At 42.7% G+C, this 24,623-nt stretch overlaps 2 protein-coding genes across 5 annotated transcripts in view; both read right to left on the reverse strand.

Annotated features, from left to right (window-relative positions):
* Window positions 1-13,091: 13,091 nt before the first annotated feature.
* On the reverse strand, window positions 13,092-16,144 carry LOC111979554 (caprin-2). The gene is made up of 4 exons (XM_024010155.2): window positions 15,762-16,144; window positions 15,578-15,661; window positions 15,187-15,321; window positions 13,092-13,432 (listed from the first exon to the last, which is right to left on the reverse strand). Exons 1-4 carry the CDS (start codon window positions 16,123-16,125, stop codon window positions 13,149-13,151), a joined length of 867 nt encoding a protein of 288 aa, XP_023865923.1. The 5' UTR covers window positions 16,126-16,144; the 3' UTR covers window positions 13,092-13,148.
* Window positions 16,145-17,071: 927 nt separating this feature from the next.
* LOC111979553 (rho GTPase-activating protein 12) overlaps window positions 17,072-24,623 on the reverse strand; it is a 128,322-nt gene continuing 120,770 nt past the window's right edge. For all 4 annotated transcript variants that reach the window (XM_024010154.2, XM_024010153.2, XM_024010151.2 and 1 more), the window contains 8 exons: window positions 24,467-24,565; window positions 24,112-24,211; window positions 23,690-23,809; window positions 22,666-22,764; window positions 21,590-21,667; window positions 21,173-21,307; window positions 19,365-19,470; window positions 17,072-19,016 (listed from right to left, as the gene is read on the reverse strand). In XM_024010154.2, the coding sequence (XP_023865922.1) occupies window positions 18,845-19,016; window positions 19,365-19,470; window positions 21,173-21,307; window positions 21,590-21,667; window positions 22,666-22,764; window positions 23,690-23,809; window positions 24,112-24,211; window positions 24,467-24,565 (909 nt within the window). In that variant the 3' untranslated portion in view covers window positions 17,072-18,844. The remainder of the gene's footprint in view (window positions 19,017-19,364; window positions 19,471-21,172; window positions 21,308-21,589; window positions 21,668-22,665; window positions 22,765-23,689; window positions 23,810-24,111; window positions 24,212-24,466; window positions 24,566-24,623) is intronic.

The raw sequence follows: 24,623 nt of genomic DNA on the forward strand, positions 1-24,623 counted from the left end.
TCTTCGGCTTGAAAGCCACCCCATTTTTCCTCCAAACATAACAATGGTCATTCTGGCCAAGCAGTTCTATTTTTGTTTCATCAGACCAGAGGACATTTCTCCAAAAAGTATGATCTTTGTCCCCATGTGCAGTTGCAAACTGTAGTCTGTCTTTTTATGGTAGTTTTGGAGCAGTGGCTTCTTCCTTGCTGAGCGGCCTTTCAGGTTATGTCTATATAGGACTTATTTTACTGTGGATAAAGATACTTTTGTACCTGTTTCCTCCAGCATCTTCACAAGGTCCTTTGCTGTTGTTCTGGGATTGATTTGCACTTTTCGCACCAATGTACATTAATCTCTAGGAGACAAAACGCGTCTCCTTCCTGAGCGGTATGATGGCTGCGTGGTCCCATTGTGTTTATACTTGCATACTATTGTTTGTACCGATGAACGTGGTACCTTCAGGCGTTTGGAAATTGCTCCCAAGGATGAACCAGATTTGTGGAGGTCTTAAATTTTTTTTCTGAAGTTTTGGCTGATTTCTTTTGGTTTTCCCATGATGTCAAGCAAAGAGGTAGGCCTTGAAATATATCCACAGGTACACCTCCAATTGACTCTAATGATGTCAATTAGCCTATCAGAAGCTTCTAAAGCCATGACATCACTTTATGGAATTTTCCAAGCTGTTTAAAGGCACAGTCAACTTAGTGTATGTAAACTTCTGACCCACTGGTATTGTGATACAGTGAATTAAGTGCACTAATCTGTCTGTAAACAATTGTTGGAAAAATTACATGTGTCATGCACAAAGTAGATGTCTAACCGACTTGCCAAAACTATGGTTTGTTAACAAGAAATTTGCAGAGTGGTTGAAAAACAAGTTTTAATGACTCCAACCTAAGTGTATGTAAACTTCCGACTTCAACTGTACCTGTTCAGGTTTTTTGTATATGGAGTTTTTAGTTCACAACCTACATGTGCATTCTTGTTTAAGAATGAACAACAAATGGCTTGCTTGTACTTATGATCACCAAGGTAGTGGCCATGTTGTTAATTCCTCCAATGGAGTGTCACTGCTACTGGAGGTAGAATATGTGGTCTACATGCATCTCGGGGCTGGGAATCAGATAAATGATCATGGAAATCGCCACAGCACTTTTAGTGGTCACCTGCTCTTCACCATGTACTGTAAGAGGATAATTGTGTAGTATCTGGGATCTACATCTGTTTATATGAGTTACTATGCTGTTACTAAGCGGTGATGTATTACGACAGTGTTACGTTACTACACCTAATAGGAAATGCACATGCGCACTAGTGTGCCCGGGAACTGTAGAGCACGAGAGGTTTTGAGTAAACAAAAACTAACTGTACTCCCGTCTCCTGCCTGGTCATTTCTCCACAACACAAATATTACAAATTGAAGGACTTTTTGACACAGTTTGAAACAGTTAATACGTATTACATCTTAAAACAAATTGATTGATTTCTGACAATATGGATGAAAAGAACATAATCTGTATGGCCTATAAGCAATAAACAAAATGTTGTTTTTGGAATGGACTGAAACATCATTATTCATTGATTTTGAGTGTGTGTATGTATGTGTGCTTAGCGCTTCATTACTAATACTGTCATACCTGTACATGCCCCTATACTCTGTGTTTCAACATCTGATTGAGTGTGTGTGTGTGTGTGTGTGTGTGTGTGTGTGTGTGTGTGTGTGTGTGTGTGTGTGTGTGTGTGTGTGTGTGTGTGTGTGTGTGTGTGTCTCTAATCTCTCTATGAACTAACATGCCAGATGGCCCTGGTAGCATGTTTGTTACAGTAGATTGACTCCTAATGCCTGGGGGGAGTTCTGCTAGACCAGACCCCTCTCCTCTCCCAGCCTCTGTGAACACCCCACATCCTCTTGTTTCTGGGCCTGTATTCATAAAGCATCTCAGAGTAGTAGCGCTGATCTGGAATCAGTTTAGCTTTTAAGATCATAATGAATCATATTTTATATCGACGGATGGGTTCCCGGATCCTAGATCAGCACTCCTACTCTGGGACTCTTTATGACTACGTGCCACGGTCATTATCAATACAAGATGGCTTAAGAATAGCCTGGTCCCAGATCTGTTTGTGCTATCATTCCAACTCCTTGTCATGCCAATCATGAGATGTTTGGCACGACAAGGAGAGGAAAGGAGCCGAATGACAGCCTGGGATACCAGTCTGTTAGTGCTATCTTAGGAATGGTAATACACAGGAGAGCCTGAGGGAAGCACAGGCAGGAGAGTAAGCAGAACAACTTCTGCTGCTGAGAAGGACTCTTCGGCTGTCCCCATATGATAACTCTTTTTGGTTCCAGGTAGAACTCTGTGTAGAAACGGTTCTCCAGTGAGGAAAGCCAAAGAACCCTTTAAGGTTCTAGATAGCACCTTTTTTTAGGACAGAAGGGTAACCCTGACAGTGAAGTGAAGGAACACTTCTTATCATCAGAGATGCTCATGAAGAGATTCCACTCTGCCCTCTGCTGCACAGATGAAGACATTTCAGCTGCCGTGTTACTTGCTGTCTGATGTCATTAATTGAACCAATTAACCTCGTCAATGTTTTCCTGATTAAAAAAAATGCTGCATAACCATTCGACCATCTTTGTGAATGCATGGAGTGAAATGCTGACAAATGTATCGCCCAAATGGCACGCTATTCACCATAGGGTTCTGGTCAAAAGTAGTGCAATATAGGAAATATTATAAGGTGCCATTTGGGCCATGGAAGTGGAGAGTGACACTCTCAAAAGGGTTCCTCAAGTGTAGACCCACAACAGTTACAAAGGTAAGGAGATCAATACTCCTAGATACACTTCAAACAACATTTCAAGAATAGAAAAATGAAGTGTTAAGATTGGTTTAATCACCTGTGTGATTGAGTGAGCTCTTGCCAGGTCTTCCATGGGAGCTATAATGTGTTCGAAATGGCACCCTATTTCCTACATAGTGCACTAATCTTGACCAGAGCCCTATGGGCCATGGTCAAAAGTAGTGCACTACATAGGGAAAAGGTTTGGACACACCTACTCATTCAATGGTTTTTCTTTATGTGTACTATTTTCTACACTGTAGAATAATAGTGAAGACATCAAAACTATGACATAACACATATGGAATCATGTGGTAACCAAAAAAGGGTTAAACAAATCAAAATATATTTTATATTTGAGATTCTTCAAAGTAGCCACCCTATGCCTTGATGACAGCTTTGCGCACTCTTGGCATTCTCTCAACTAGCCTCACCTGGAATGCTTTTCCAACAGTATTGAAGGTGTTCCCACACTTGTTGGCTGCTTTTCCTTCACTCTGCGGTCCAACTCATCCCAAACCATCTCAATTGGGTTAAGGTCGGGTGATTGTGGAGGCCAGGTCATCTGATGCAGCACTCCATCACTGTCCTTCTTGGTTAAATAGCCCTTACACAGCCTGGAGGTGTGTTGGGTCATTGTCCTGTTGGAAGACAAACGATAGTCCCACTAAGCGCAAACCAGATGAGATGGCGTATCGCCGCAGAATACTGGGGTAGCCATGCTGTTTAAGTTTGCCTTGAATTCTAAAGAAATCACTGACAGTGTCACCAGCAAAGCACCCCTACACCATCACACCTCCTCCTCCATGCTTCTTGGTGGGAACCACACATGCGGATATCATCCGTTCACCAACTCTGCGTCTCACAAAGACACGGCGGTTGGAACTGAAAATCTCAAATTTGAACTCATCAGACCAAAAGGACAAATGTCCACCGGTCTAACGTCTATTGCTCGTGTTTCTTGGCCCAAGCAAGTCTCTTATTATTATTGGTGTCCTTTAGTAGTGGTTCCTTGCAGCAATTCAACCTAAAGGCCTGATTCACACAGTCTCCTCTGAACAGTTGAGGTCACTGGTGCACCTCAGCCACGCTCAAGGACCTAAAAAATATAATAACCGCCATTGATAAAAGACAGTACTGTGCAGCCGTCTTCATCGACCTGGACAAGGCTTTCGACTCTGTCAAAAGCCGTATTCTTATCGGCAGACTCAACAGCCTTGGTTTCTCTAATGACTACCTCGCCTGGTTCACTAACTACTTCTCAGATAGAGTGCAGTGTGTCAAATCGGAGGGCCTGTTGTCAGGACCTCTGGCAGTCTATGGGTGTCGACTCTTTTCTCTGTATATATCAATGATGTCACTCTTGCTGCGGGTGATTCTCTGATCCACCTCTACGCAGACGACACCATTCTATATACATCTGGCCCTTCTTTGGACACTGTGTTAACAAACCTCCAAACGAGCTTCAACGCCATACAACACTCCTTCCGTGGCCTCCAACTGCTCTTAAATGCAAATAAAACTAAATGCATGCTCTTCACCCGATCGCTGCCCGCACCCGCCCGCCCGACTAGCATCACTACTCTGGACGGTTCTGACTTAGAATATGTGGACAACTATAAATACCTAGGTGTCTGGCTAGACTGTAAACTCTCCTTCCCGACTCACATTAAACATCTCCAATCCAAAATTAAATCTAGAATCGGCTTCCTATTTCGGAGCAAAGCCTCCTACACTCATGCTGCCAAACATACCCTCGTAAAACTGATCATCCTACCAATCCTTGACTTCGGCGATGTCGTTTACAAAATAGCCTCCAACACTCTACTCAGCAAATTGGATGCAGTCTATCCCAGTGCCATCCGTTTTGTCACCAAAGCCTCATATACTACCCACCACTGCGACCTGTATGCTCTCGTTGGCTGGTCCTTGCTACATATTCGTCGCCAAACCCACTGGCTCCAGGTCGTCTATAAGTCTTTGCTAGGTAAACAGACTTTCTATTGTGTTATTGACTGTACGTTTGTTTATCCCATGTGTAACTGTGTTATTGTTTTTGTCGTACTGCTTTGCTTTATTTTGGCCAGGTCGCAGTTGTAAATGAGAACTTGTTCTCAACTGGCCTTCCTGGTTAAATAAAGGTGAAATAAAATATATATTTTTAAACATTTCATGTTGAGATGTGTCTGTTACTTGAACTCTGTGAAGCTTTTATTTGGGCTGCAATCTGAGGTGCAATTAACTCGAATGAACTTATCCTCTGCAGCAGAGGTAACTCTGGGTCTTCCTTACCTGTGGCGGTCCTCATGAGATCCAGTTTCATCATAGAGCTTGATGGGTTTTGCGACTGCATTTGAAGAAACTTTCAAAGTTCTCGAAATGTTCCGTATTGACTGACCTTCATGTCTTAAAGTAATGATATACTGTTGTTTCTCTTTGCTTATTTGAGCTGTTCTTGCCATAATATGGACTTTGTCTTTTACCAAATAGGGCTATCTTCTGTATGTATACCACCCCTACCTTGTCACAACACAACTGATTGGCTCAAACTCATTAAGAAGTAAAGAATTCCACAAATTAACTTGTAACAAGGCACACCTGTTAATTGAAATGCATTCCAGGTGACTACCTCATGAATCTGGTTGAGAGAATGCCAAGAGTGTGCAAAGCTGTCACCACGGCAAAGGGTGGCTACTTTTTTTTGGTTACTACTTGATTCCATATGTAATTTTCATATGTGTAAACATACTGAATTATAATTGGATGCATTTTATTGGTTAAGACCACCCAAATGGTTAGGTGATGGTCAGTTTGATCCTGGTTGGCGATATGTGAACATGCCAGTTATAGCTAGCTAATAAAGAGCTACGTTAAGAAATATCCTGTAGTACTGCATTTTATTATTATTGTACAAAGTGTGCAAAACAAGACACCATATGTGCTATTTCATTGTTTTGATGTCTTCACTATTATTCTACAATATGGAAAATAGTAAAAAATAAAGAAAAACCTGTGAATAAGTAGGTGTGTCCAAACATTTGACTGGTACTGTATGTATATACCAAAATATGTTTTTATTTGAACAGTTTTCTGGAGGAAATGGTGCATCATTTGAAAAAAGTGCAAAGGTGCCAAACGACCTGTAGGTTGCATATCTACTGTACGATGCTCCGGTTTCATAAACCCCATAGGCCGATTTACAGCTTTACTGGCTTTATGAGCTTGTAAAACTACAGTTTGTGTGTGTGTGCGTCCGTGTGTCAGGGAGTACATGGCTACTGAAGTTTGAACCAGAATAAGTTGATGAGATGACAGTATGGACGCCTGTCTCCTGGGCTGCACCGCTTTCTGTGCCCTTACGTGTTTGTTTGGTTTGATTTAGACCACGGGCTCTATTTTCGGCTGGCGTTTAAGGCGTCCGCATGCATAGCTTTGTTTCGCTCCTAGCATAACTCGGCTAGGCGAAGCGAACGTATGTACTCGCATACTCCCTAAATACCTTAGCTTGAAAAACAAGAAAAAAGCAGCAATATTACTGTCGTTTGTCCCACTTGACCCACCCTAGCAACAACATAGCCAAGCACTTTCTCAAACTAGTCTGAATTAATCTAAGATTGTGGGAGTAAATGGTACATATAGGGACAGATATAAATTTGTACATCAGACCACAGGAGGAGAAGGCGACACATAAGCGCATAGGACAGCTGAACACACTAATGTTAGAGGGACACATAGTCTGCTGATCCTAATAAGGGCAAACATACCAAAGAGCACACCAAGCTAAACATAAGTATGAAGGCCAAAGACATAGGCCCATAGGATAGATGGACATATATTATTTTTAGGACAAGAAGGGGTCCTGCCACCATTATAACCTAACTGAAAGCAGATATGGGCGTTATTGGGCGTGAACAAGCAGGAAGCTTAAACTGAAAGATAATGGTGGCAGATGGACTAAGGGAAGGAACTTCATTTGCATGTGGGATAGACTCATTTGATGTATAAGAACAGAGCCAGTGCTTATGGAAGTTGGTCTTTTCCGCGGACTGACACGGCTTCTGATATTTTGTATTAAAAGCCTTTATTAAATTCACAAGTTCTTGTAAGTGTTATATTTGTAATACGATTTTCCACGACAAGATTAATAAAGAAACATGTCATTCATTTGGATGTTTTTGCCAACGAGGTCTTAGTCGTGCAATTTTACATCTAACTAAGATGTTTGGTGCAGTATTTCTCAAGTGTGAACATTTGCATAATAATGAGTTGATTCTTGTTGAATGACAACAAACGCTTCACTGAAGAATCCCCTCCATAGTTCCCACTTCTACGAAGAGTAGTACTGTTGACCAATCAATCACATAGACTTTGGTTACCGAACTTCGATTTGCCTCAAGAAACAATGTTGTGTGCACAAACAGCCGGGGGAAAAACCCTGCCGAACACCATACCAAACAAAAATGTCACGAAAGCTTGTCATAATATTTGCACTAACTGTTTCGACTGGGAAGCATGCGACAGGCTTAAGGCGGCGCTAGTGTCAAAAGCAATTTCTTATTGTAAAAGCCAGCGCTCTACTACCCTGGCGCCAGGGTTGGTAATTTACCTGTCTAATATCAGCTCGCTGGCGCTGAGGTGGGAGGGGTGGAAATATTTGAGGTGTGTCCTTAAAAACGTGTGCCCATTTCAAGCAGCTCTAGTGGTGATGGTTAAGACCCACCAAAAGATGGTCGTAGCAGTAACTCAATTGGTTAAGGCATCGATTTTGCCAGCGTCGGTGCACGGTAGCCTAATCAGTAGCATATAACCAATGCTTTATTGAAATATCATAAGCAGCAAAAAAGTCAACACTCATTCCTGTTTTTTTTGTCCATGCAGCTTCTGTCAAAGGTTTGGACTCATTGTAGGACTATGTGCGACAGCCATTGAATGAAAGTTGTCAGTGACTATATAACGTCTGTTCAGGAACATAACGTTAATACAATGGACTGCTTCATTTGTTACTTTTATCATTTTGTAAAAAAATGCATGTTCCACTTTCATCTGTTGGACCTAACTGCTCAAATCACGGGAATTCCGATCGTTGTCCTTGGTGCTGAATCCACTTGTAGCCGAGGCTATTTCACTTTTTTTGTTTTTGTGAGCAGTACAACAGTGAGTGGACATTCCCCCTTTCTCTTTATATTGGATCTTTGTCCAGCTCCTGTGAAAAGTTTGGATGTGTGTAAAATCAAATCATTTTTTTTTAATATAGCCCTTACATCAGCTGATATCTCAAAGTGCTGTACAGGAACCCAGCCTAAAACCCCAAACAGCAAGCAATGCAGGTGTAGAAGCACAGTGGCTAGGAAAAACTCCCATGAAAACCCTCCATAGTCCAAGTTGCCTTATCTGTATTATACGCACACAGGGAGCAATAACAGCCTATTTAGACAGCCTACAGCCTAAAACAAGTTGTTTCGCTTTCATTAGAATTTGATTCGATTTTATACACTGTCTTTTTAGGCCTCATCAAAAGCCTAGTGAATGTCATCCTGTTTATTGACTAAGTTTGGCATGTCCAGACTGCAATTTAGAGTATGCCTAGCCCCTATATCAATGTGAATGCTATTATGTGCAATCTATTTCCATATTAAAGCAATGCAATTAGAATAATGTGGACTTCAAACATGTTCAACATGGGGTAAGCTATTTAAAAAGCTAGTCTATAACGGACTAACATTCGAATTTGAGTTGACAACACAATACATAAACGTAAATACACAACTGGAAGCAACCACATATTTAGCCAAGGAGCACGTTCTGATTGGCCAGTGAGGGGTCAAGCCTTGACACACCTACAACTTGTTTATTCATCAAAAGCCAGCCCTTTTGCGACCACCACCAGCTACTGCGCGCTTAACTCCAGTTCTGAATCAGAGAGGTGCCTTAATCGACGTCATCTGCGCCCGGGGATTTGAACCAGCAACCTTTCGGTTACTGGCACAACACTCTTAACCACTAGCCGACCCGTATATGCAATATTTGAGTTGAAATTTCTGTAGACCAGGGAGGTCCACTAAAAGCAGGTCTTCCAAGTGAGGCTCCGAAAGCTACCTTCCTGTCTGTGAGATAGAGATGAGTCAACTCTATCTGAATGACGTTGATGCCTCTGGGTCAACAGTGAGGTCAGTTATTCAGAGTATTATAATAAAAACATCCTATCAGTGGTTTACAGAGCTGGGCTGTGTATTAGCTACACATTGTAACTGTGATATTTGAAGGCTTCCATAGCTAGTGGAAAGGCCCCGGCAGCAATTTTTCAACTAACCTTTTCTTGGCGACACTTCCTTCCATTTCTATTCGGAAGAAACTTGTCCCATAAACGTCTGTGTCCAGTTGCAGATGGAACTCCAAAAACCAGAGAATATTCAGAAAAAAAATTGTCACACTGTGAAATGCTTACTTACAAGCCGTTAATCAAAAATGCAGTTTTAAGAAAATACCCCCCAAAAAGTGAGAGATAAGAATAACAAATAATTAAAGAGCAGCAGTAAATATCAATAGCGAGGCTATATACAGTGGGTACTGGTACAGAGTCAATGTCAAAGTGCGGGGGCACCGGTATCGAGGTAATTGAGGTAATATGTAATGTAGGAAGAGTTATTAAAGTGACTATGCATAGATAATAACAGAGAGTAGCAGCAGCGTTCCAGAGGGGAGGCAATGCAAATAGTCTGGGTAGCCATTTGATTAGCTGTTCAGGAGTCTTATGGCTTGGGGGTAGAAGCTATTTAGGAGCCTCTTGGAACTAGACTCGGCGCTCCGGTACCGCTTGCCGTGCGGTAGAAGAGAGAACAGTGTATGACTAGGGTGGCTGGAGTCTTTGACAATTTTTAGGGCCTTCCTCTGACACTGACTGGTATGGAGGTCCTGGATGGCAGGAAGCTTGGCCCCAGTGATGTACTGGGCCGCACGCACTACCCTCTGTAGTGCCTTGCGGTTAGAGGCCAAGCAGTTGCCATACCAGGCAGTGATGCAACCCGTCAGGATGCTCTCTATGGTGCAGCTGTAAAACCTTTTGAGGATCTGAGGACCCATGCCAAATCTTTTCAGTCTCCTGAGGGGGAATAGGTTTTGTCGTGCCCTCTTCACAACTGTCTTGGTGTGCTTGGACCATGTTAGTTTGTTGGTGATGTGGACGCCAAGGAACTTGAAGCTCTCAGCCTGCTACACTACAGCCCCGTCGATGAGAATGGGGGAGTGCTCGGCCCTCCTATCATGTCATACACATGTGTTCTCTCTCTCTCTCTCAAACACACACACACACACACACTTGTGAACACACATTTGCGCTGATACTTTTAATGTGGACCAGAGCTAGACCAATGCTACTAGCTATGGCCTCGTCCAGAGCTAGTGCAGACCAGAGCTAGAGCAGACCAGAGCTAGCTAGCTAGCTATGCCCTGGACCAGAGGTGGACAAGAGCTACCTAGCTACTAGCAACGCCCTGGACCAGAGCTGGACAAGAGCTAGCTAGCTACTAGCTACGCCCTGGACCAGAGCTAGTTAGTGCAGACCAGAGCTAATGTAGACCAAAACTAGCTAGGCACTAGCTATGCCCAGGACCAGAGCTGGACCAGAGCTGGCTAGCTACTAGCTACGCCTTGGACCAGAGCTAGACCACAGCTAGTGCAGACCAGAGCTAGTTAGCTACACCCTGGGCCAGAGCTAGTTAGTGAAGACCAGAGCGAGACCAATACTTCTAGCTACATCCTGGACCAGAGCTAGACCACAGCTTGTGCAGACCAAATTTAGCCAGTTACCAGCAACACTCTAGACCAGAGCTAGTTAGTGCGGACCAGAGATAGATCAGAGCTAGTGCGGACCCGAGCTAGCTACTAGCTACACCCTGGACCAGAACTTGCCCAGAGCTAGTGAAGTATTCACGGTGAAGTAGTGGTAGTGACGGCAGTAGTAACGGTAGTATTGGTAATGGTAGTAATAGGGTTGTCATACACTATGGGCTTGGTCTTGGTGTGGTTTGTAGGTGCAGAGTTACTGTAATGCACTGCAATTTTAAGCTCTCAAAATGTTTTTAGTTTGAACATTCTGAAAGTTTTGTGGCAGGGATTTCAGTTTAGAATGTTGAAGCCTGCGTTCCGCCATTGAAATGAATGGGGATACAACAAGCGTTTATAGTTTATGAAGTAGGAATGGTGGCCAATAGCTCTGTTGAAGCCGTCTACGTTCAGTCAGTCTGCACATGTCAATGTCGGGGTGGTGTTTGTAGCTGAAACGGACCAAGAGCAGTGGTAAATCCAACATTTTACCTTAGAAGTCTATGGCGTTTTTATGCTAATTGCCCTTAAAGAATAAATGTGACACGTGCAGATATGAAGCCAAACAATAAAGTTCAAACTGATTTACAGCGATTACTTTTATCTGATTTGGTCCAATGATAACCATGATAACCATGAAACAGAACAAAGAATGCCAAGAAGCGTATCCCCAAGACCACATTAAAAAGAATCAACCGTTGCCTTATTTTTTTTATCATTTCAAAAGATTGTTTTCTAATCATTAGGTGTGGAAGTATAGGAATTACTTAGTCATGTTTTTCATCACAAAGGTGAAGTAGAAGTGTTAACGATCAACAAAAAGAGATCGTAAAAACTCATATCATGATATACAGTATCAACAAGCCCCATCTGAATGAACTTTGCCTCGTGTGCACGGATGGCGGAAACGTGCACGATTTTGGGTGAAGGTATCAGTGCTCACGTGTGCAGAAATGTGTGTGAGCGTGTGTCAGACGAGAGATGCAGCAATGACTGACAAAATTAATTTGCATGAACTTACGATTAAACAAGACAGCCACATGTTTTTACAGGGTCTCAATGGAGGCCTTTGTTCCAATCTAACAATGAAGTCATAAACAGCAGCTAGTTTGGAAAATAATTACATTCAAAATGTGCCATTTACTGAAAATACAGGTACACTTCCAGAACCCCAGTTCATATAATAGTTCTAGAGTTGCAAAATTTCAGTAACTTTCCCCAAATTCCCAGGTTTCCCAAAAATCCTGGTTTGAATGTTGCAGGAATTAAGAGGAAATTGCAGAATATCTGGAGATTTCAGAAAACCGTGGGAGTTTTGGGAAAGTTACTGGAATTTTGCAACCCTGAATAGTTCATATATACTGAAAAAAAATATAAACTCAACATGCAACAATTCCAAAGATTCTACAGTTCATAGAAGGAAATCAGTCAACTGAAATAAATTCATTAGGTCCTAATCTATGGATTTCACATGACTGGTTAGGGGCACAGCCATGGGTGGGCCTGGGAGGGCATAGGCCCACCCACTTGGGAGCGAGGGCCACTCACTGGGGAGCCAGGCCCAGCCAGTCAGAATGAGTTTTTCCCCACATAAAGGGCTTTATTACAGACAGAAATACTCCTCAGCACTACTTTGGCCTGTATGACAGACCCACCTCTCCTGAACATTTGTTTGTTACTCCACCCTAACCATAATATATCGTCTGTCCTCTGCTCTTCAATGCTTCATCTGGACAGTATCCTCCATTTGGCCAGTCTATCCAGGCGAGAGGCTAACTCAGGTACTGGCCATGGAAAACCAGTGTATGGACAGAAGTGGATTTTTGTCTTTTTGTCTTTGGCAGAAAGTCCCACAAATCCAGCCATGGTGAGAAGAGGAGGGGGGAAGCATACATGTTTGCAGCTAAGTGCAAAGAGTCTCAACTTGGTTGGTTTATTGGTCGCGGATAATAAGTCCACCTTTGTTTTTACATGTATTCATACAGGTTTGGTCTGTGGGGGATGGAATCTGAGGTGTGCTGTGAATGACCACGGGTTTAGAGGAAGATGAGGCTTGGGTTTGGTCTGGTTGGGCTGGGTTGAGAGCTCTGTATGGTCATGGTGGTGGTGTTCAGAGAGTAGGCCGGCGGTTGTATTCATTACCATAGACCGTAACAAAACGTTTTGCAACAGAAAACGAAAAAACGAATCTTATTAGTTTTACTTATTGGATAAGTTCAGGTAGGGAATTTCAGCTTTCCATGGTGACATCACCATGCAGTAAATTGGTTAATAACAGTACACCAATAACAAAGAGAGTTACTGCCAATAAAATCTAGTTTTCAGTTTTCTCTTCTCTACTCAGACCACACACAGACCTAGCAAAATTCTTGCTTGAGAAATAGTTATCTGCCAAAAAGCAATTCTTGCCCATTATAATTTAAATCTATCACAGTAAGGTACTTCATTGTCACTCAGAAATGATTTGATATTGAAATAAAATGACTGCAACAATCCTCTTACATAGTGAAAAGCAGGTGGCCACTGAAGGTGCTGAGGCGATTTACATTGTCAAATATCTGCCGCCCAGCCCAGAGATGCACGTAGACCACATCTCCCACCTCCAGCAGCAGTGACACGCCATTGGAGGAATTAACACTACCAGCAGCTTGGCGAGCAAATGCCATAGCCATTTGATGTCCATTCTTAAACAAGGCCGTGGTTGTAGGAACTGAATCATCACCCCATGCAAAGATGTAAAACCTGAACAGATAGAGTCCTCTCACTGGTGCTGTGAAGATCCCTGTATCAGAACACAACATTTATGCTTTTTTGTAGATGCAGATTAACATAAAGCATGAAACTATACATACAGTGACTTGCGAAAGTATTCACCCCTTGGCATTTTTCCTATTTTGTTGCCTTACAACCTGGAATTAAAATGTATTTTTGGGGGGTTTCTGTCATTTGATTTACACAACATGCCTACCACTTTGAAGATGCAAAATATTTTTTTATTGTGAAACAAACAAAGAAATAAGACAACAAAACTGAAAACTTGAGCGTGCATAACTATTCACCCCCTAAAGTCAATACTTTGTAGAGCCACCTTTTGCAGCAATTACAGCTGCAAGTCTCTTGAGGTATGTCTCTATATGCTTGGCACATCTAGCCACTGGGATATTTGCCCATTCTTCATGGCAAAACTGGTCCAGCTCCTTCAAGTTGGATGGGTTCCGCTGGTGTACAGCAATCTTTAAGTCATACTACAGATTCTCAATTGGATTGAGGTCTGGGCTTTGACTAGGCCATTCCAAGACATTTAAATGTTTCCCCTTAAACCACTCAAGTGTTGTTTTAGCAGTATGCTTAGGGTCATTGTCCTGCTGGAAGGTGAACCTCTGTCCCAGTCTCAAATCTCTTGAAGACTGAAACAGGTTTCCCTCAATAATTTCCCTGTATTTACTGCCATCCATCATTCCTTCAATTCTGACCAGTTTCCCAGTCCCTGCCGATGAAAAACATCCCCATAGCATAATGCTGCCACCACCATGCTTCACTGTGGGGATGGTATTCTCGGTGTGATGAGAGGTGTTGGGTTTGCGCCAGACATAACGTTTTCCTTAATGGCCAAAAAGCTTGATTTTAGTCTCATCTAACCAGAGTACCTTCTTCCATATGTTTGGGGAGTCTCGCCTTTTGGCGAACACCAAACGTGTTTGTTTATTTTTTTCTTTAAGCAATGGCTTTTTTCTGGCCACTTCCATAAAGCTCAGCTCTGTGGAGTGTACGGCATAAAGTGGTCCTATGGACAGATACTCCAATCTCCGCTGTGGAGCTTGGCAGCTCCTTCAGGGTTATCTTCGGTCTCTTTGTTGCCTCTCTGATTAATGCCCTCCTTGCCTGGTCTGTCAGTTTTGGTGGGCGGCCCTCTCTTGGCAGGTTTGTTGTGGTGCCATATTCTTCCCATTTTGAATAATGGATTTAATGGTGCTCCGTGGGATGTTCAAAGTTTCTGATATTTTTTTATAACCCAACCCTGATCTGTACTTCTCCACAACTTTGTCCCTGACCTGTTTGGAGAGCTCCTTGGTCTTCACGGTGCCACTTGTTGGTGGTGCCCTTGCTTAGTGGTGTTACAGACTCTGGGGCCTTTCAGAACAGGTGTATATATACTGAGATCATGTGGCAGATCATGTGACACTTAGATTGCACACAGGTGGACTTTATTTAACTAACTGTGTGACTTCTGAAGGTAATTTGTTGCACCAGATCTTATTTAGGGGCTTCATAGCAAAGGGGGTGAATACATATGCACGCACCACTTTTCCTTTTTACATTTTTTTGAATTTTTTGAAACAAGTAATTTTTTTCATTTCACTTCACCAATTTTGTGTATGTCCATTACATGAATTCCAAATAAAAATACATTTAAACTACAGGTTTGTAATGCAACGAAATAGGGAAAATGCCAAGGGGGGTGAATACTTTTGCAAGGCACTGTCATTTGGTTACAAAGTGCCTGTGACAACAGGTGATGTGTATAATTGACTGTACCTGTCGTGGGGTTATAAGCATTGCCAATATTTGTGTAAACACTTCTGTAGACCAGGGTGGTTCCAGTGTTGAAGGGTCCAACTTGTCCACTGAAAGCAGGTCCTCCAAGTGAGGCGGAGAAAGCCACCTTTATGTCTGTCAAATGTAGATGAGTCAATATTACTATTACCTGGTAACTGCAAACTGAATAATGTTGAAACCTCTGGGTCAAATCAAACATGTCATCAACAATAAGGTCAGTCATTCAGATCATCACAAGGAAACCATCCTGTCAGCGATTAACAGAACCAGCTAGGCTTTATGCACATAGGAAAAATTACTGGTCTGCTGTTTCACTTCTGGTGACAAACGTTATGCTAGAAGGTGTTTCAAACATTACTCTAAATATTACCTTCAATATGTCTCTTCAGAACTTCAACGTGGCTCTCAGTGATGTTAGAACGAGTCTCCATGGAGCTTAGTTCCAATGCTTGTGCTGAAATTAGATGCACGAAACAATGTGCGAGATAAAACAGTCACATATTTATGAAATAATCCATACTTATTATTATTACCTTCTGTATTATTTAGCTAACCTTCATTCCTTCTAGTCTGTTCCTCCACTTTGGATTTCAGTTCCTCCACCTCGCTCTCACTAGCTCTCAGTCGGGCCTCCATGGCTCCCAGTTCAGTCTTCGTGTGTCTCAGCTCAACTCTCTGCTCCACCATCATGGTGTTCATCTCTCTCAGCACAGTGTGGATGTCAGTCTGGCAGGTTTGCTGGCTGTGTGTTGTGGCTGCAGCTTCCGCTCTCGGTTTGTCAACCTGAATGTCGTTCCCTCTGCTCTCTCCATCCTCATAGTCAACCTGATGGACACTGACTCCGTCTCTGTGGACCTGGGCTCCAGACAGACAGCAGTGCAGCAACACCAGCAGAGCTACCACACTCTTCACTCTCATTGCTTGATGGTGATTTCCTCTTCTTGTGGTTATTTCTGCTGTTATTGTCTCAGCTGTCCCCTTTATATCCTGTCCTCTTAAACCATAACCCGGTGATAACTGGGACACGTGCAGATATGAAGCCAAACAATAAGGTGGTAAATCAAACTGATTCACCACAAGATTACTTTTATCTGATTGGGTTCTTTTAATAACCATGCGACACAGAAAGCAGAACAAAGAATGCCAATAAGCGTATTCCACAGACACAATTAAATGAATCAATCTTTGCCTTTTGGCTGAATTTGTTATAATTTCAAGAGATTGTTTTCTAATCATTAGGTATGGGAAGTATATGAATGATGTAATCATATTTTTCATCACAAAGGTCAAGTAGAAATGTTTCCAATCATCAAAGTTAAAGAGACACGTGCTCTCTCAGCAAAAACTCATATCGTGATATACAGTATCAACAAGCACCATCTGAATGAACTTTGCCTCGTGTGCACGGATGGCGGAAACGTGCACGTTTTTGGTTGAAGGTATCAGTGCTCACGTGTGCAGAAATGTGTGCGTGTATATCAGACGAGAACGTATGATAAAACGAGACTGCCACAGGTTTTTACAGGGTCTCAATGGAGGCCTTTATTCCAATTAAACAAAGAAGTCATGAACAGCAGTTAGTTTGGAAAATAATTACATTCAAAATGTGCCACTTACCAAAAATACAACTAAACTTTTAAAACCGCAGTTCATATAATAGTTCTCGGTTTGTAAAATTCCAGTAACATTCCCCAAATTACCAGGCTTTCCAAAAATCCTGGTTTGAATGTTCCCGGAATCAGGAGGAAATTGCTGAATATCCGGAGAATCCTCCCAACAGGAATTTCTGAAAAACCTGGGAATTTTAGGAAAGTTACAGGAATTTTTCAACCCTAAACAGTTTATATAATTTTGGTGGAATGGATCTTAAATAAACATGTCTGTTTCCTCAAGTTTCTAATGGTCACCATGAAGTCGTACTTTAATTACTATCAGACATCCGTGCAACATACTTCCTGTCCATCTGTCCCCCGTCCATACACACACATTCACACACGTCGCTTACATTTATTTATTAAATGTTGCTTGCCTTATTATAATACATTTACAACCAGTCCAACGACATACACATCTGGGTACCACTTCTGTGTTTTTAAGTTTTCTGACTGATAGGAGAGGACTTGTTCTAAAAACCAGAGAAGCAGAGTAGTTTTGGTATGAATGTCTGAGGTAAAACCATGAGTCAGTGGGAGCATCCCAAATGGCACCCTAGTCCCTATATAGGGCACTACCTTTGAGTAGTGTAAAACAGACTGCTTCCAGTATCTCCAGAGAGAGAGAGAGAGAGAAAAGAAGTGTGTATTTTAGAGGAGATGGGTCATTTCTGATGCGTGCTGTGGCCTTTACACAGGCACGCGAGCGCACACACAGAAATGCACGCACACACAGGGCTGTATTAGGAGGTAAGAGTCTACCACATAGCTCATTACATGACATACAGGTACATACAGGCTTGCGTATCTAATGGCACCCTATACCCTATTTAGTGCACTACGTTTGATGATGCACTATATAGAGAGTAGAGTACCATTTGGGACGCACAACACTCTCCCAGCTCTGTGCTTTAGAAACAGCAGAGGGAGACAAAGCCACTTTATTTACAGACATTCATGGATTCTCTAGTTGAGCCCACAGAGAGAAGAGGTGCCTGAACGAACAGCATATAGAAAATAAAGGGAAAGTATTTTATTGCCTGAGTCCCAAATGCCACCAAATCTATTCCCTATATAGCTCACTATTTTCAGTTTTGACCAAGGCCCATAGGGCTCTGTGCAGAAGTCGTTTTGGGACGCAGACATTGTGTTGGTAGAGGAGCTGAAGGTGTCCCAGCAGACAGAGAGACCAAGCAAGAGACAGACAGACCTCTCTATACAGTCTGGTCTGCATGTCCTTAACAGGTAAATATACTGTACAGTGTAGACTAAATACTGTCTAGTGCAGCCAGAATAGTGGATAGATAGACCCTCCCCCTGCAATACTGATGCCACTGTTGGGAGACTGAGGTTACTGAGGCCTGCCTGACAGACCCACCTTTCCTGAACATATCAAGGGTGTTAATCCACCCTAACCATAATATAGTGTCTGTCCTCTCTTCCAGGCTCCATCCGGACAGTATCCTCCATTCGGCCAGTCTATCCAGGCGAGAGGCTAACTCAGGTACTGGCCATGGAAATCCAGTGTATGGACAGAAGTGGATTTTTGTCTTTGGCAGAAAGTCCCACAAATCCAGCCATGGTGAGAAGAGGAGGGGGGAAGCATACATGTGTGCAGCTAAGTGCAAAGAGTCTCAACTTGGTTGGTTTATTGGTCGCGGATAATAAGTCCACCTTTGTTTTTACATGTATTCATACAGGTTTGGTCTGTGGGGGATGGAATCTGAGGTGTGCTGTGAATGACCACGGGTTTAGAGGAAGATGAGGCTTGGGTTTGGTCTGGTTGGGCTGGGTTGAGAGCTCTGTATGGTCATGGTGGTGGTGTTCAGAGAGTAGGCCGGCGGTTGTATTCATTACCATAGACCGTGACAAAACACTGATCCTGGGTCAGTTTGGCATTCTCCCCGCCAATGGTTAAGATTAGGATTGGGGGAGCGTAAGCTGGTACTAGATCTGTACACGGGGAAAAGTCGCCCCTCTGGTGTCTACCTAAAGATGCCCTCGTACTCCAGCAGGATGAGCTCCACTATCTGGTTCTGATAGACCATGTGGACCGCCATGTTCCAGGTCTCTGTCTCGGGTCTGAGCAGGGTGGGGCCGAACACTATGGCCACGCTCTGGGTCGTCATACGGTTCTCCTCACCGTGGTCAATCACCCTGCAGACAGACGGAGAGAGATCGTGTTATTTTCTTGAACCTTTATTTAACCAGGCGGTTCAATTAAACACAACTTCTTCGTCACATTGACGGCCTGGCAAGAGGCGATGAAAGTAAGTAAAAGTACAGTATATGAGAGAGAGAGAGCGAGAGCGAGCGAGAGAGAGCGAGAGAAAGAGAGAGAGATGCAGGGTTATTAGAGCCAAAGTAGCATTATAGAATTGTACAGAACATATATATTTCTAGGAATTTTGCAACCCTACTCCTGTTAGACAGTGGATCAACACGAATAAGGCTAACACAATCCGATCACATTGTAATTTAGTTCACTGTTGAAGTGTGACTTACTTCCTGAGGTGTTTGAAGAGGGCCTGCATGGTGTCCTGATTGGGTTTGGGCAACCGTTTGACCAGCTCCTTGATAGACTGGACACGCTGCACGTAGTCTGGGATCTCTGTTTAACCGGAAGACAGGACAAACGTTACAGAAGAAAATTGTCTTAGACACAGTAAAAACAACACTAAAAAGCCGTTCATGAACTAACACTCACATTTCACTTGTCCCCCCCTAATATACGAACAAAAATATAAATGCAACACGTAAAGTTTTATTCCCATGTTTCATGAGCTGAAATAAAATAACCCAGAAATGTTCCATATGCACACAAATTTATTTGCGTCACTGTTCGTGAGCATTTCTCCGTTGCCAAGATAATGCAGCCACCTTACAGGTTTGGCAAATCAAACAGGCGATTAAACAGCATGATCATTACACAGGTGCACCTTGTGCTGGGACAATAAAAGGCCACTCTAAAATGTGCCGTTTTGTCACACAACACAATGCCACAGACATCTCAAGTTTTGAGGGAGGGTGCAATTGGCATGCTGACTGCAGGAATGTCCACTAGAGCTACTGCCAGAGAATTGAATGTTCATTTCTCTACCAGCAATTTCTCTATGTCCAACCGGCCTCACATCCGCAGACCACGTGTAATCACGCCGACCTCCACATCCGGCTTCTTCCCCTGGGGGATTGTCTGAGAACAGTCAGTCGGACAGCTGATGAAACTGTGGGTTTGCACAGCCAAATAATTTTGGGACAAACTGTCAGAAACCGTCTCAGGGAAGCTCATCTGTGTGTTCGTCGTCCTCACCAGGGTTTTGACCTGACTGCATTTCGGCGTCGTTCAGTTGGCAAATGCTCACCTTCGACTATACCGGGCAGATGGTAGACAGTGTGCACGGCGTCGTGTGGGCGAGCGGTTTTCTGATGTCAACGTTGTCAACAGTTATGGTAGGGGCTGGCATAAGCTATGGACAACGATCACATTTGCATTTTATTGATGGCTATTTGAACGCACAGAGACGAGATCCTGAGGCCCATTGTCCTGCCATTCATCCGCCGCCATCACCTCATGTTTCAGAAAGACAATGCACGACCCCATGCCGGATGGGACTGTTTTTCTGTACATGTCCCAGTTCTTCCATGGCCTGCTTACTCACCAGACATGTCACCCATTGAGCATGTTTGGGATGCTCTGGATCAACGTGTACGACAGCGTGTTCCAGTTCCCACCAATATCCAGCAACTTTGCACAGCCATTGAAGAGGAGTGGGACAAGATTCAACCGAACACAATCAACTCTATGCGAAGAAGATGTGTCGCACTGCGTGAGGCAAACAGTCCCACCTAGCTATCTTAAGACGAATGCAGTCTGGGTCTGCGTACCCACATCCATTTTAATATGATATCTGAGTGAGACTGACTAACAAAATCAAATGGGGGGCCCCCCAGCCGGTAATTCGACCGTGATAACACGTTTGGATAGCTAGGGCCTAAACTAACTTAGCAATCCGAAAAATGCTAGCTGACATGGTCAAATTGACTGACTATCGGTGACTGACATAAGAGAAAAACTGATGTGTGAGAACATTTCTAAATTGCACTTTGTGTATGGGGGGGGGGGGGATTGATCCGAGGGCCTTCAAAAGGGGATCAGTTGCCCACCCATGATCTAATAACTCAATGACATGTATGCCATGTATTTGCAGTAGTAACAACCTTCCTTCGTCAACACTGAGTAATAGCACACTCGTAATGTCGCTAAAGAATGATAAATGAAGGAACATTTTCAATTCATGGAACAGTGTACTCACTGATGGCATTGACAAAGTCATGGAATAAGTTGTAAGTGAAGAGCGGTTCAGGTAGCTCTCTAAAGAACATCTTCAACGCGCCCGTAGTCACGTGGATGTCTTCCCATTTTCCCTCCTCGAGGTCCACCTTCTCATCTACACACACAAACAGATAAAGACACAGGGTTATTCAGTGTACTACGTAGTGTGTACGCTATAGGTACAAGTATACAGGCTTGCAGTTAGAGTTGTACAATTCTGGTAACTTTCCTAAAATCTCCAGAAGTCCTGGTTGGAGGGAACAAGCAGGAAATCGTGAATACTCTAACCGGGACTTCTGGGAAAACAAGGAGCTTTTGTGGTAAAGTTACCAGAACATTGCAAGCCTAGTTGCAGTATACAGAGAGAGAGAGAGAGGACAGTAGCAGTAGTACCTACCATGATTGACAGCGAAGCGTAGTTTCTGGATGACCGCCAGATTCCCACTCACTCTGTACAGCCCGTCCACATTCAGAGCTGCAGGCAGAGGAACACACAGGAGCACCGTCGTCACACAAACGTTGGCAGTAGCCCAATTGTTTGCATTGTTTTAACTTTCCTTCGTGGATATGCAAACTCAACACAGGCCTTTAAATTGCACTCTATTTACCAGGCACTCTTTCTGTTCAGAGTGCCTGGTAAGCCTTTTTTCCCCCTGCTAATATCATCACATCATCAGAATGAGAGACAACCGACAGACAGACAGACACAGGAGCACACGGTAACGCCTGTTGTGGCATTATAACACGTTATGACACGGTCATAACAGCTGACATAACCTGTCATAATATGGTCATAGCACTGTCATGACACATATATTTACGCCTGTTGTGTGACATATATTGTGTTATTTTATGGCTGGTTATGACACCTGCCTGAGAGCGTCAAAACACACATTTATTCAAATGCATTTCTTCCCTGCCAAGAGGTTTCCTTTCATTTCAAAGTTTGTTTGTGAAGTCCTTTGTTGTTGTTGTAATTGAATCTTTAGTCGTTTTTTTCCATCATATTTTTAAATAACTTTAAGAAAATACACTTTATGACACTGTCATAAAGCATTATGACTATCATAATCATACAAGCCAGATAGGCCAGTCCCGTACATACCCTTATGTCAGTTATCAGTCATAAAGAAGGTGTCTTTATCCTGCTCCTGAAATCTGATCTTGCATTCATCCTGGGCATCAGCAACACAGCATTGGGGTAGGTACATGTCTGACGTCAATGTGTGCGCAATTACAATGGTAATTTAATATGGACCATTTCAGAAAATTTTATATAACATAAAAATACTATTGACAAGTAGGCTATAGAGTAATGGAATGTTAGTAGGTTCTATGTGTTTTGACACTTACGTCGGTGTGTCATGACAGTGTTATGACCATATTACGACAGGTTATGACACATTACGCCAGCTGTTCTGACATATTATGATAGCGTTAGGGGTCGAGTGAAGTGTTACCGAGCACACATACCATTGTTTTCCACGTGGTCGATGCACATCGTGACGAAACTTGGCACGGATGCGTTCTCTCCCTGACAGAGGTCACTCAGACTGCAGCCAAACACCTGGTCTGAGACACACGGACAGGGAAAGGGTTGTTGTTATAGAGGTCCAAAGTACTCCGCTACTGAAAACAAAGGCTCTTCTATCTTTAACACAACAACTCAATGGCACGGATTTAGGTTGCCATTGCCAAAATGGAGTCCTGATTGTGCACGTGTGGTAAAGTTCTCTGCTTTAGAAATAGAATCACTAGAGTGGACATCACCATGTCAGCTATACTGAGCGTATCAGGGTTGGGGTCAATTTGAAATTCATGAATTTAATTCAATTCGACCCACACATTGAAATTTGAATTGGCTACACCCCACAGGAAGCAGATTAATTAAAATAAGTCGAATTTAATTCAAACCAATTCAACTGAGACATATGACACTCATTCTTTTTACAAATATTTTGCCATTTGTACCTGCCACTTCTTAATAAAGAAAACAGATACCCTTTGCAAATATTAGTTTGATTCTAATTTAATGATGTCAAACCGGATTTTGTTTGTATTTTTGTCATTAGATGTTAGGTTGTTACCTTACATTCTGGAGTGTTTGATAATGCATTCTGGGAAATATTTAAAAAACAACAACATCTAAGTGAATAATGAATTATTATAGACAACCTACAAAATTATCTTACAATATTTCCAGACCACTGTAATTATTTAAAACTTTAAAAGAATTAATTAAATTCTACTTTATTTAATTCAAATTAAATTCTGCTTCCTGTGGGGTGTGGCCAATTAAAATTAAAGAATTAAAATTGAAAGACCAATTTTCAACTCAATTCAGAATTGACCCCAACCCTGGAGTGTACGCATAAGACGCAGTCAACTTGCTTTGGTCTGAGAGGCTATTCCCATTCTAGCATTTCTATTTCTATGGTTCAGTGCTCCCATTCTAGCATTTCTATTTCTATGGTTCAGTGCTGTCTCTCTGTAATACCTTTGATGTAGCCCTTGTCTCTGACGGCTTGCAGAGTGGGTCTGCGTGTGAGGAACTTCATAAGTTTGTGTCTGGTCTTCTTGTCATCTGATGTGTCCATACTGGTGGAACTCTTCATGGCTACAGACCAATGAGAATAGAAGTTCAGATGACACATTTACTGCTAACTCTAGAAAAACACTGACAGGTTTCATGGCTATAGACTGATAACAACGGGATTTGACCATATTATTCACAACTTAACACAATAAATGATCATCAACATCTTCTGTAGACAAATAACAATGGGAGATGACTTAACACACTGAGACGCATGATGATCAACAATAACATCATTGGTAGACAAAGATTAACGATCTCAAACATACATGAGGGTTTGGGTTAGGGTAACAGACAGGCAGAGACAGACAGGCTGCACTAACCTCTGCTCTTAGAGTCTCGGTGATCTTTCTCCTTGTCTTGTTTCTCAGCTCCAGGAGACTCTGGCATGTCCTCCTCTATGGCCTCATCTGACTCCCAGGCCTACAGTGTGGTAGGTAACACACACACACAGGGAAACAAGAAGGGGACAGTCAGAAACAGGTAGGCTACCTTTGGGCTGGCAATACCATCAAGGCCCAATGACTAAACATGCCAACTCTGCCACTTAGTGGATATATGTGGAACTGAATCAAGAATTTCAAGATTATTTCAATTTCAAGGTGACAAACATTCTGATGAATCAGATTTGTGTTGTGTGTGTGCGTGTGCGTTGTGTGTGTGTTTGTGTAGACTCACGTGTGTGCTGATGGTGTCCGTCAGTGCTCTGTACCAGTCATTGATGAAACTGTCATTCTCTGACTGGATCAGCAGCTCTGTGCCCTGACGGGTTTTCAGCTGCAAGAGGAGACAAATACGATTTTTTAACAGTAAGACATTACTCCAACATGAAATA

Source organism: Salvelinus sp. IW2-2015, linkage group LG19, assembly GCF_002910315.2.
Source record: "Salvelinus sp. IW2-2015 linkage group LG19, ASM291031v2, whole genome shotgun sequence".
In the NCBI taxonomy this organism is placed as follows: Eukaryota; Metazoa; Chordata; class Actinopteri; order Salmoniformes; family Salmonidae; genus Salvelinus; species Salvelinus sp. IW2-2015.

Excerpts from the sequence above, each read along its gene's own strand:
- LOC111979554 (XM_024010155.2), bottom strand. The coding sequence starts at position 16,125 with ATGAGAGTGAAGAGTGTGGTAGCTCTGCTGGTGTTGCTGCACTGCTGT. Across the intron at positions 15,662-15,761 it reads ACAGACTAGAAGGAATGAAG|CACAAGCATTGGAACTAAGC; the intron begins GTTAGCTAAATA and ends ATCTAATTTCAG. Across the intron at positions 15,322-15,577 it reads TCTGAAGAGACATATTGAAG|ACATAAAGGTGGCTTTCTCC; the intron begins GTAATATTTAGA and ends TACATTTGACAG.